General features: G+C 39.2%; 1 protein-coding gene across 3 annotated transcripts in view; it reads right to left on the bottom strand.

Annotated features, from left to right (window-relative positions):
* Positions 1-10,620, bottom strand: part of OXR1 (oxidation resistance 1) — a 138,406-nt gene extending 127,786 nt beyond the window's left edge. For 2 of the 3 annotated variants that reach the window (XM_053947733.1, XM_053948499.1), the window contains exons 1-2: positions 10,487-10,620; positions 3,057-3,253 (exon numbers count right to left, since the gene is read on the bottom strand). In XM_053947733.1, coding sequence (XP_053803708.1) covers positions 3,057-3,253; positions 10,487-10,545 — 256 coding nt within the window. In that variant the 5' untranslated portion in view covers positions 10,546-10,620. The remainder of the gene's footprint in view (positions 1-3,056; positions 3,254-10,486) is intronic. The other variant, XM_053950064.1, reaches the window with a different exon arrangement.
* Positions 10,621-13,601: the final 2,981 nt, after the last annotated feature.

Below are 13,601 nucleotides of genomic sequence, written 5' to 3'. Positions count from 1 at the left end.
TGCATGGCTATTTAATAAAATGGGCAGATATTAACAAATCCAGCTAGTCCCTGAAGTAAGTTTTCATTTAATAGACAACGTGATGCTGACAGTTCCATTTTAAAGCACAAACTGTCTATATGCACAAGTCTAAACATAGATGTGATACTTTTTTTAATGTATTGGAACTCAGTTGTCATATCTATAAAGTAGTTTACACATCATATAATTACTTAAAATAAATTCTTAAAGAGCAAAAGAGTAACACAAAACACATTTGGTGCTTGTTAGCTCAAGCTCAGTTACTCACTGTCACAAACACTACCATTTGCCAATTTGTTCTGAGGTTAATGTAACAGAATGCTAATTTTAAAATAAAATAAAAAATCAGCTGAGAGCATTACTTCTTTAACATATTTTCTTAATCCATTTACTTGATCTTGAACACAGGTTGCTTTTAGTAGAACAACATGAAAACAAGGGCAGAACAAGGTAAACCTCTGTGTAATTGTATTAAGTCAGCCACAGATCTAGTGTGCTTGTTTATGCTATATAACAGCCAATCATACACAAAACATCACAGGAATCTGAGGGTTTTTCTTCAATTTTAGAGTAAGGGTCTGTTACAGGTGTGTCAGTACATTCGTCTTCAGAAAGTAACAAATTATTTTATTATATTTTAACTATCAGAAATTATTTTTGAGACAAGTCACAGAAAATTTATTTTAAGACAAGAGGGTGATATAGGTCATAAACTAACATATGTTCTAATAAGATAATTATTCTTTCAGGTTACCAAAGCTATAGAATCAATATTGGAGCAACTCAGTCAGTACAGTAAACGTGTTCACCTGGTATCAGTACTGTGCTGTCCAAGATTAAACCATTCATTTTCACAGTCATTAGGAATGTGTGCTATCAAACTTTGAGAAAATACAGAGCAACTCTTGTCTCTTTAATTTGCCTGTCAGCAAAAGTAAGACATAATGCACTGTGCAGTAATACTGGCTCTAGCAACTTAATCTTTGTGATTTAGACAAGTCCCATAGACAAGGCTGTATGTATAAAAGGAGAAAACCAACATCTCTCCCATAGTGGGTCAGTCCAGATGGCTCTGGAGTCTCCCAATACTCTGTACAAGGATAACAGAAGATGATATTTGGAAAAAACATGAAAGTTTGGCCACTTTCTATAGTCTGTTGCCCTCATACTTCCCTAGGGTCTGCAACTGTTGTTCACTAATGTCAGCATCTGTTTATGGGCAAGTTGCCCACGACTGCTGTTGTCTATGGACACACTGTCCATGTTCCAGCATGACAGGCAGAGAGGTAGTGGAGTATCCACCCCTGGAGACTGTCAAAACTCAGCAAGACAAAGCCTTGGCTGTTCTATCTGGTGCTGGCTGAGGTCCTGCTTTAAACAGGACATCAGACTATGCAAACTTCTGAGGCCTTTTCCAGTCAACAAGTCTGTCAAATAAGTGCTGCACAATATCCAAACAAATTATTCAAATGTATGAACAACATTCTGTTACTTTGGCACAGAGATTACATCCTTAGCAGCTAGGGCTCAGACCCTGTGATCACTCAAAGCACATATAGACTGGAGTTCACAATATAGACTGCGTGAAGAGTCCCAAAAGAAATTGCAGTGAGTCAAATTTAACAAGTAGATAAACACAAATCTTAATCTGTAGTTCCATATGCAGACTGTGTTTTGGGTGCTCTCAGAAATATTCAACTATGGTCAAAATGGCAATAATACATTTTAATACTGAATTAGATTTAGAACTCCTTTTGATGATGTGGTGGATTTCTACTTTCATTATTACTCTTATGAAACCCACCCCGCATTCCAAATCCTGCTTCACGTATAAAGCAATCTTGGCTTATCTTTGATATTCCTGTAAGATCATTTGAAGAAAATAGGAGAAAAAACACCACAGAGTAAAATTTTTGGGCATCACAAAATGCAAACACATACAGTCAGTCACCACTTAAAATACAGATTTCATTATTAAAATGGGTAGATTGCTAATGCAGTTCTCTTTTTTAAAAGCAACATAACTTACAATGACAGCCAGTTTCAAGGGATCAGACATAACACAGTGAAAGATGTCTAAGGAAACACATTTTTCTTGATCTTTTAGACAAGTGAAAGATATGTAAATAGTTCCCTTGGAGCAGAAGAAACAATCACATTATACTGCAATAATTCAACAGCTCACAAACTATTGTCAAGCAACAGGAAGAGGCAATGAGCAGAAATTGATGCATGGGAAGTTCTACCTGAATATGAGGAAGAACTTTACTGTGCAGGTGACCGTGCACTAGAACAGGTTGCCCAGAGAGGATGTGGAGTCTCCCTCACTGGAGGTATTCGAGAGCCATCTGGACACAATCTTGTGCCATGTGCTCTGGGATGAGCCTGCTTGAGCAGGGAGATCAGACCAGATGACCCACTGTGGTCCCTTCCAACCTTGCCAAAAGGAGTCAAGCACAATCTCGAAATTATTTATGGGGAAGCAGGCTGCAAAACATATTCCAGGGTGCCCAAGATTGTTTTAAAGACTCATGTAGATGCTGACATTCCAGATGAAAATCCAGAAAACCAAAATATTCAGCAAAAGATAACTATAAGCCCCATAAAAAATTCTTCACAGTCAGTATGCCTCCTCCCTCTCCAAACTGGAAATCCTTCCTAATCAGGAACCTTCTAAACAATCTCTGCTGAAATTCCAGTGCAGTCCATTGTAAGAATTACATTTTTCCTAAAGCATCCCTTTCAAAATTGCTTTTATGCCTTCTTCAATAGGTCCTCTTATGGAAAAAAGAAAAAAAAAAAAAAGAAAAGAAAAAAAAAAGGAGTAAGAAAGAATTCAGGTAAATAAAGCAGGTTAACTCTTTAGAGCAATTTGACATCAGCATTAAGCTATGATAACTTATTGCTCACTGTGAGCATTTGTAAACTTAGTAGCCAGCCGTGATTAAGCAAAAGAAATAAACCACAAATAAACAAACAGTCCCTACTTTGGTAAAAAAGCATATTTGATTTTTTTCCTGTGAAAGGAAACTCACCAATGGTGTAATATCTCTTCAAGTCACTCCTCCGCGGGTTGCGCCTTTGGGTGTTTGTGGTGTTGTCCTGTTCCTCCTCGGAAGCCGCTGCCTGAGTGGCAGGTAAAGGTTTGCTGGGCTGAGGTGTCTGAGCTTCAGCTGCCACTGGGTTGCATCCTGGCCCACTAATATCCACCGACTGGGACTTTTTCTTTAACCTAAAGGCAATTTAAGACAGTAAAGTATTACTAATCATCATTCTATACCTAGATTATGTGTAGAATAACAGTGATATTCTACTGTTCATTGTACAATAATTCATGCATGTCACAGCCGAACACGGAACAACAGTGATAAATTAGGCCTTGCATTTATTTCCCCTTTCAGGTTCTGCTAAATCAGTTACAGCACGTCCATCTCCCATGTAGCTGCAAATAGTAAACTGCCCTCAGATCAGCCTGCAGAGCTGCTTGAAGGATCAGTTCCTAATCTATTTCCAAGCCAAGCTGCCCACCACTACCCTATCATTAAGGTGTTTGGCTTAATTTTCCACAGATGAGGGGAGTAAAAGAAATTAAATAATTTGCACGAAGTTGCTGAAAGCCTTGAGAGAAAAGAATTGATGTATGATCTTCTGAATTCAGATGTAGCTCTACAACTGCATTTCCCATTCTGCAATATTTTCTATACCTTATTTGTCAAGAATCCCACTAACCCCAGGTATCATTTTTGCACTGCAGTAGCAGGGGACAAAGGAAAATAAATTCTCTGTTCTGCAGAAGAAATTAGTGTTTAACTCATTACTGGCAGACAGGTACTGTATGAATTATTAACCACTATTCTCTAGGCTTTTTACCCCTCTAGTTGTACACACATCCAGACATAACATCACAACTTGTGCAAAAGTATATTCTGTGGCATTGTCAAAACCCTTTTTAAAGTAGAGGCAAATTACTTTATCACTCTCAACTCCTCCTCAGATCTAGATATGTTATCAAAGTTCTGAGCGAAAGACTTAACTAACTCTCAAACCCTAATTTGGAGTGGGGTGAGTCCACCCCTGTCACTGACTCACCATAGTTCTGATGTCTCCATTATCTCTAGCAATGTAAAATAGAGGTTACTATGCTGCTAAGGTTGTTGAATAGAGACAAATGACCTGTTACAATGAAGTTCACAGCATACACATTGGATTTTGTCAATACTTTTCTTAAATTAGGACTCTATAAATGTATATAGATGACTACATTATTTGATCCTAGAATAAAAGAGGTTTATGACTTCACAGTGAAATACTGATTTGAGAGGAAGGGATCATAACAACTCTGGAATTTTGAAGCAAGTGAAGTAAAATGATAAAGTTCTGCAATGCTAGAGGATAATTTTATTAGGCTAACAATTTAATGCTAAACATCCTCCTCTTAACTCTACACTTCCTTATTTTTCAAACATTTTCTCCAGGTATTGGTTGCAATTAAACAGCATGGACTGAGAATGGAATCTGCTACTTTAAGGTATTAACTGATTAAATATTGTCATAATAGTAACAACTGCTCTAAATAGGTCAGAAAATACACAGGTCATGATCAGCCTCCGGAAGTTATGTTAATGTATCAATGTGTATGTAGAATATTATGAATTACACTACAAGGGCAAAATAACTATACTCATGCAGAGTATTGCTTAGTCCAGGGAAAGGACTAGAAGTTAGAAAATTGGCAGTTAGAAATTAACTTCTCTATGTCTCCAATAAGATTACTTTAGAACCTTTTTCTGGACTAATCCAGGGTATCTTGCATTTGAAGGAGTGGTTCTCAGCTCCAATGACTCCACACAGAAGGTTTGGGTTGACTGGGACATTTATCCCTCCTACATATAAGAAAGGCATCATCTAGACTAATATCTCCAAAGGCATCATCTAGACTAATATCTCCAACATGTCCATCAATGGATATCTTTCCAGCCTCCGGTAGATTCTGGTTTATGGGTTTTCTGAGTTAGATGCTGCACCTTTGGAGTTATATTTCTTGGTTTGTCCTTAATTACTCCAGAACTCATTGAAAGTTCTGAGGTAGGCAGCATCCAGCCTTGACAGTTTCTGGTTTAACTCTGCACTGTGATCAGACAGCAACACCAGTAGCTTATTTTAATGACACTTATAAGAGTGACATTATGAGAAAAAATGAACAACTACTGCTGCTTACATTTGCACTTGCTCTTCAAACAGCCCTACAGACATGGGAAGAACTTGTCACTGTTATAAAACTATCTTTACTTGAAGGGTCTTGGTCAATGGACCTGCACATGGAGTCAGTGGAGACACAGCTTGGGATAAACTAACAGCACTATGAGCACTGATACATATAAAATCAAGAATGGGCAGGGCATCCTCTGAGTAAACATTGTGTGAGAAGAAAAGACAGCTCTTTTGCCTGAAATGATGTTCCTGAAACTGGACCTTGTCTTGAACACTTTTAGCTTTAAGCCTACAGCTGGTCAAATATATTTGCCTAAAATGAAGGCTGGAATATTTCATTGAGTTATTAACAGTGAAATGGCGTTATTCACTGTTTATATATAAAACATATACAAAAATTATTTCCATCATAATGTTATTCTGCTACATTGTTGAATATACCATCTCTCAGGTGGTATAAAAAGTCTTTACAATTCCTTACCACTAGAAACCTTTGAAGATTTAAAGGATTATTTTTGAGAAGAAAATCACTAGTTTTTAAGACGTAATTCTCTAACTCAGACCACAGCTTTCACTGTGATTGCAGAGTATTGCTTCTGTGTTGTGTAAAATAGCTGTGGGCAAAGAGGCTGCAAAGCGTTCAGCACCTCTTCATAATCCTGAGGCCTTCAGATCAATAAGGGTACATATGTCCTGCATTATGCAAGTCTATGTTCTGCCCCAAAGGAAGACATCAGGTGAGTGAAAATAAATATTACAAATTGAAAAATACTGTTATGATTTATATTTTTAGCTGTGTTAGGAACACATTCTTCACCACCAAGGCTGTCTGAAGGACAGTCCAATTAATAAAGCTGTCTGGAGGTAACTAATAAAATAGCTTGCTGCACTGTGGGGAACACCAGATTGTTATTACAAATACACTGTCTATTCTTCTAGCATCACATAGGAATAAAGGAATAATACCTGTCATCTGCACAGTAAAATTTTCATATGGCCTTTCTCAAGTGACTTATGATTAATAAATGACTTGGTTGAAATGCTTGTAGCAAATTAATGTTGAAAAATTATCTATTCTTGCAATTGAGAATAATTTAAAAGTAAGACTTCCAAAGAAATAAGTACCAAAATTAACAAAGCAGGACCATGACAGCCAAACAAGTGCATGTAATATTGTCAAACTGTTCTTGAGAGACCATAGTGACAGTGCTTTTGTTGGCAGGAAAGACAGAAGATACAGGCTCTGAATTAATCCAGACTGCAATAACAGGGTCAGCTGAGAAGGATACAGGTTCATGCAAAGACAAAATTTCATGGCAATGACTTGACAAAAACCAAGCAGTTTACTCTAATGCATCTTCCTTCAGCCTACCTTAATTGTATATTGATACAGCCATGGTTAGCAAATAGTTTGAAAAAACACTGCAGTCTTTGAACTGTATCTTCAGTAGACCACATGTCTTGACAGTAAGTCTGTTCTGCATGCATTTTGAAGCCAAGAGAATGAATTCTCCATAAGCCTGACCCTTCTCCAACACCCTGCTTTATTACTAGCTTTGTCTTGCTCTTGGTTTTGGGTTTTCTGCTGGGTTTTTTTATATATATTATGGCTGCACAGCTGGGCTGAAATGATTTATTCCTCATCAGAAAAGAATCTGAACATGAAATGCCTTGGGATCACATTCCTCATTCTTCCTTTGTTTCAAGCTGCCTGCTTGTAGAAAAATAAATAAAAGTTACAAGAAATACTGTGGCAAAACTTTTTTATCTTTTACTCTATGTATTTTGTATTAGCTTTCACCTAACTTTTCAACAATGGGTAACACAGGTCTTTCAATATTGCCTGGTATGACACAAAATGCTGCTGCTGCAGCTCCCAGCAGACAGCCAGATAACAATGGCTGCAAAGACAGGTGGGGCTGGGAAATGCTTGTCTGACAGCAAGGACAAAGTCCTAACTTGACTGAGATCTGAAGTAGAAGTGGCAAAACTTTCCTTTTCTGCAACTATGCTTAAACCATAGGAACTCTAGGGGAGAGAAAACCACGCAACAAAACTAAGAAAATCTGCATCCTTTGGGACAGAGGAACCCTGAGCTGGTTATTGCTGCTGTCTTCTGGCTACTGGCAGCTTCTGTGGATTTTGGTTGTGCTCTCCTTGGGATGTTAGAAGACACAGACACGTTCCTAGCAAAAGTGGCTCTTTCAGAGAAGCTAACATAGATAACTCTGAAGGACCAGCTGTTGACAAGTAATCAAGACAACACATCCTAAGGCCAAAGCTCGGGTTATTCAGCTGCTGGTGACCAGGTCTGTGTTTGCTTGGAACACAGCTGAGCAGCAACTTGGTTTGACACAACTCTTTTCAAACACACCTTTGATGCACCTGTTTGTGTAGTTCAATTGCACTATTGCTGATAAGCCATTAAACTCCCATTTTCTCCATTTCTATCTCATTGTATTTTCCTAGGACAATGATACTGCTCACCCCAGTAACTCCAGCTGTTGAAAACCTTCACTGCAGCCTTGGTAGCTCTAATCTACTGAACAGAGGCAAAACCCAAATCTGCCTCTCAGTAGCCTCTAGTTACTAATCACTGAGGGTTTGCTCATTCAGTTAATCTAGGAGGAATGTGCATCTCCAAGCTGTGTCATATGACATCCCTGTAGGTAGATACACTGATTAGCTGTTGAACTTGCACTTTATTTCTCTGTCCTTCCTCTGCATACAACTGCAAAGTTTTCTACTGCATCTTAGAAACCACCTGACAGATGTTTTTACCTCCTCCTGCCCAGCTGGCACCCTGAGCTCCCCAGCGGCACTTCCCAGGAATGGGTCACTTTGAGCAGTTTCTTACCCGTTCCCTCAAAAATAAAAGTCATCAGGTGCTTGGTAGGTGACATATAGGAAGTGCTGGGGCTAGTGAATTCCCCAGAAACTCTGCTGTAGGATTTATGAGTATTAGGGTTTCATTCCTGGCATTCACTATCACAAACCTATTCCATTCCTAACAAAATCCATGCTTTCCTTTTTTAATATTACAATGTCAAACTGCATTTTTGTAAAGCTGGATGACAAAAAAAATAAGGCACTATTTTCTAAAGAGATCTTCAAAGCACCTAAAACCTACATGGCTAGAAGTCCAGACTGAAACAAAAGGGAAAAGAAAAAAGAAGAAACCATTTATGGTGGAAACAAACAGCCAAAAGAAGCATCTCAGGAGCTGGGAATCTGTACAATTAAGTCTTTGCAAATTTCTAAGTAAAAATCCCTTACTGCAACAAAGATTTGGAGGAAAGCCTAGCTCATTCTTATCTGCTGAGTACAAAAAAGCACTCTCTGTGCCCCTTGTGACTATTGCAGAGATTTTACTACACAGTTAATAGGAGAAGCAAAACCTTTCATTAGAAGAGCGATGTTTACTATTCAGAGATGCATTTAGGAATTTTGAATGCTCAGAAGAGCTGGTTATGAATTTGATTTCTTTGTAGCAAGAACTGTGATTCAAACTGATGTCGACAGCTATGTTTTAACTGATTTTGAAAAAAAAAAAAACAACAGGCAAATTTCTGTTTTAAACCCAACACTACAAAGGTTGACAACTTAAACACAGGAGAAGGCCTAACCCCCTGACGTCTGCACAGAGAGCTCCCAAGACAGTTATTTTATTCTCCTATGGACATACTGGATGTCCCCCACAGCCAGGACTGAAATCTGCATTTGAAAATAGTTGGGGCAGCTGGTTTGGCAATTCAGAGGAATCAAGTAAAAGGCTTGTGGTCTGCAGTCAGGCTCCACTTACCATCTGACACTTCTGTGTTCCTGCAGCATGAGGCAGTGCCATGGATGGCTGCTAGAAAATCTTTTGTTTAATGCTCTTGAATATGACCTGGTTATGGCTCTGGCCATCCCCTCCCAAAAGGAAGATAGCAGAATTAGACTGGCACAGAAGTAAACACCTGTGATGATGATGAGTTGGCTCCTCATGGCGCAAGGCAAAACTGACTGTGGGAAGGAATTACCAGCAGGGAATCAGCCCAGGGATCTCTGCAGCCATCAGTAATCAGAAAGGGAGAGGTAAATGGTTTTACACCGACAGAAATTGCAGAAGATTCAAAGGAAGGCAAGCAACATGTTTGGAGCAAACACAGCTAAGTACTTCTTTGAGTGGTATATATAATTGACATGACAGAGATAATTGTACAGACCAGAAGTATCACTCGGTACAGAAAAGAAAGACATGAGTCAGGCAGAAAGCATCCATTAGAGGCTTTGAAGCATGCAGGTACTTCAGCAAACAATTTCCCCGAGCCCCGAGCCAGGGAAGGTGGAGGTTTTTCACAGGGAAAGAGCCACTCAGTGCATGCTCCATCTTTTGTATTATCACTAATTATCCACTACCAAGTACTGCAGGCAACCGAGTGCAACAAACTTGCAATTCAAATCTGAATTGGCCATTATGAATTGCAGAGGAAAAGAAACCAAACACCACAGAGCAAACTAGAATATAGGACGGCGCTAGATCTAGTCTCACAGTAAACAAACCAAAACCTGCAGAAAAGCCCTTCAGTCTGTTCCTTAATGTGTTGATCATGCAGCAGAGTTTTCAGAAAATGCAAGCAGCATATGACATCACTGGACGGCACAGAGCAAACACAATGTGATCTTCACATGGGAGGCGATAGGAAAGGATTAGGAATGAATTCACACCTACTCAGCCCACAAAGCAATTCAAAGTGGCAGGTATGTATTAACAATGTAACACTGAGCACAGTTTCAGCAAAGAAAACATTGCAGGCATGAGAGCTATATGAAAAAAAGAGGCACTTCAATATCGTATTTTGCTTTATAGTCTCAGCATTATGTATTTGAGCAAGTAGAGGAAGCATACAAAACACCCTTTTTTTTTCCCTTTATACACATTGCTAAACATTGCCACGCAAAGACACAGCAACTGTTAATCGTCAGAGTACCAGAAAGCAAACCAAAACCACCTTTTTTTTTTTATGGCCACAGCACATGCAGGAAAATTGCCACCATCCCTCACTCTATAACAAAGGACAATGTCAAAACAGAAGTTGTGACCAGGCTTCAGGGAGAAGATGAATAGTATCTAAATAATTGAAAAATTGCTTTTTTTTCTATGTGGAACAGGCAACCCACACCCTTTTAACAAGATTTATAGACAAAGCTGGAGCCTCATGGGTTTCAAGGGCCCATCACAGAACAAAGAGTTACAAAAATGAACACAAACCTTGTGATTATTCCTGGGAGCATGACAGCACTGCTACAGGTAAACCCTTGGAGGATCATTTACAGAAGACATATAGATTGGTGGCTGCCAGGTTAGATCCATGAACTCCAAGCGGGAGAATCCAGAATCCCCTTGTGGTTCAAGTGTGACAAGGCATTCTCACTGCCTGGGAGAGAAGCGTCAGTGAGTCCACGGGCAAAGGAGTCAGAGCACTTTCCACACCACACATGGGCCTGGAGATGTACATCCAGGAGGATGAGGGAGGCAGATGATGATGATGATTATGATGATGATGATGATGGAGAGGAAAATGGCAGCAATCACACTAAATACATAATTCAACTCAAATATACAGCATATACAATTCATTCTTCTTTTCCTGCCTAAGCCTGTGCAAGGATTTACAGCTCAAGAACATATGGCTTCTCCATGGCTGTATAATATTTTACAGCTACTTTACATGGTGGAAATAATATGCTCTGCTACTAAGGTTTGTGTTTTGTCAGGGATGAGAATTTCTTGATCTTTCAGAATTTTGAGAAGGTAGGTTGCAAGGCTGTACTATTTGCTGACAGATATCTTGATTCTGGACATGTTTTAGAAGAGATGTGTAAAGTAAATTACTATTTTGAATCTCACTATTTTGTTAATAGCTGCTATACTGTTATTTAAATAACTCCCACTAGTTCCATTTTCACAAAAGCTCTTCCAGTGCATTATGCAAATCTACTTCAGTACAATTTTCATGGGTCTTGAAATTTCCAGCTCTGTCATATTCAGCACAGAAAAATTTTGCATAATGGTTTAAAAGTGATAATGATTTCTATTTCATTCTTGTTTGTCTCATTAATACTGCAGGATGGTATCTATTGCAGCTTTATTTATAAAGATGGATTCAAACTGTCCAGACTATTTTAAGGTTGTATCTCTAAGGAAAGTCTTTATTTCACCTGGTTAGAAGTTTCTGAAATTGTTTTATTATAGTCTATGCAACCAGCACCCAGATCCTGTTCCCCTGAAAATTACTGTGAGATTGGCACACATCCTGTACTGTGGATGATCACATTCTACACTACCATCTTCTCTCCCATACACTGAATTGAGAGTTTTCAAGGGCCATTTTATCCAGTGGTCTGGGAGCTCCATGGGATACTCTTAGACATACAGAATACCTTTCTTACAGTGAAGCCATACAAACTCATAATATTTTTCCATGTAATTAACTTTGTCATAGTATCAATTATTTTCTGTGCTAGCTGCAAGTAATTTATACATCAACAAAGCTGTTTTATCCATGGACTTTAATTCAGGCAATTGCATTTACATTTCTGATTCCAGCCCTATGCTTGACTGTTTTCCAAGTTGTTTACAAGTCAGCTGCAATACCCCTGGGCACTTAATGTTCCCGAGATTGCTGTGCTATATGCAATCATAACCTGCATACATTTATGTAGTCAAATTTGGAAGGAAAAGGGCCTTTCAACTTCTCAAAGAGATGGCAGAGCAGGTTGAAAGTTACAATTCTCTTACAGTACCACAGGTTTTTGTGATCTAGTTCTACCATCTCAACAAATAATCATCAGCACAGCAGACAACCACAGCTCAGGTTGAAATAACATACTGTGGATATGGTTGTCACAAGATATGGAAATGCAAATCTGCACATTCTTCTGCCTTGATGTAAATCATACAGCTTGAAACAACTTTAAGACCTCTTTTGAAATATAAAACTAATTTATAAGTCATTATTACCTCTATTCCATGAGATATAATTGGGATAAGACATTCTGATCTCACCACTGAAAATTCAGTGAGGTAAAAAGGCATTTTGTGAAAGGGGAATTCATAATAAACCATCAGTGATTGAGATCCAGCCAGCAACATCTGAGCCCAGGCAGATACAACAGCCCTGAGGCTGTAGTGCCTCCAGGCAAGTGGGGACCTTTTGGTCTGACCTCAGCCTCCTGCAGGGCATCCTGCTTTGTCTCCTGACAGCCTCTGCCTGGTAACACGGGGCTGCTTGGCAGCTGAATGACAGCCCTGGGGCCAGAGTTGCAGCAGGCCAGAGAGCCCTCGGTGAGAGCATTAAGACATGCTGCAGAGTGTAAAGACCATGCTCTGTGAGCTGCCAACAGATCACAGGGCTGAGGAGGGAGTCAGTCCAGGGCAGCAGAAACACAAATCTCACAAGAAATCATCCAAGCTCTCCTCATGCTCCTCTCCAAATGGAACATCTTCTTCCTTGAGCCACAAGATTTACCCTTGTACTAAGGCTGAAGTGCCCTTTGGGTGAAGTCTCTATGAGGAAGCTAAAACATCTAGAATTTCTCCTTGCTAGGAACATAAACCAGTTCTCAGAGTGTTCTGCAGGATATAACTATATCAGGTAGATCTCTGTGGAGACACCTAACTTGTCAAAGGAAAGTTAGAGACCAAGCAAAATGAGAAATCTTTCCTCATCATTGCCAAAGCAGAATTGAATTTTTGCCTTCAAACTTATGCATAATTCAAGTATTTTGAATAATAAGTATCATTTTAGCATTTTAGTGAAACATGCAGAAAACACTTAGACAGTATAAAATGAGCTTTATATTGCTTGGCTTTTTTGAATATTTGATCTATACACCACATCCTTCATTGAAAACATGTTAATTAAAGCTCTGTTTACTTGAGGGTGTTTCACCAGGTACTGGCCACACAGGTTTTAAAAATTTTTCTTGTTCTTTCTGCTCTTCTTATTCATAAATCAGGTTAGCCTATACTAGATGGGAAATAAAGATCTTCAAATATACATGAATATTTTATACTTAAGACAAAATTATCCTCCTACCCTTCTGTCAGGAGACCCTCTTCCACTAAGCATTGAGCTCTGATTAAGTATAGCCAGCTTTCTCTTTTCACCCAGGGTCTTTAACATGGCCAAGCAGGTACTGGCATTTCCACCAGAGCTCCCAGAATGGCCCAGAGGGCTGAGTGGGGATTCCAGCCCATACTCTGCTCTTTCAGACACTGCAGCTGCACAGTAGCTGGAGATCCAGAGCCCCGGTAAGGAAGGGCCCAGCAGAGACAAATAGAAGACAGGAAGTCTGTTAATAGCACCTTTTGAGAAAATGCT

This window comes from Vidua chalybeata, chromosome 1 (genome assembly GCF_026979565.1).
Source record: "Vidua chalybeata isolate OUT-0048 chromosome 1, bVidCha1 merged haplotype, whole genome shotgun sequence".
NCBI lineage: Eukaryota > Metazoa > Chordata > Aves > Passeriformes > Viduidae > Vidua > Vidua chalybeata.
Note: the sequence above shows the minus strand (reverse complement) of the source record. Positions and strands in the feature narration are given on the sequence as shown.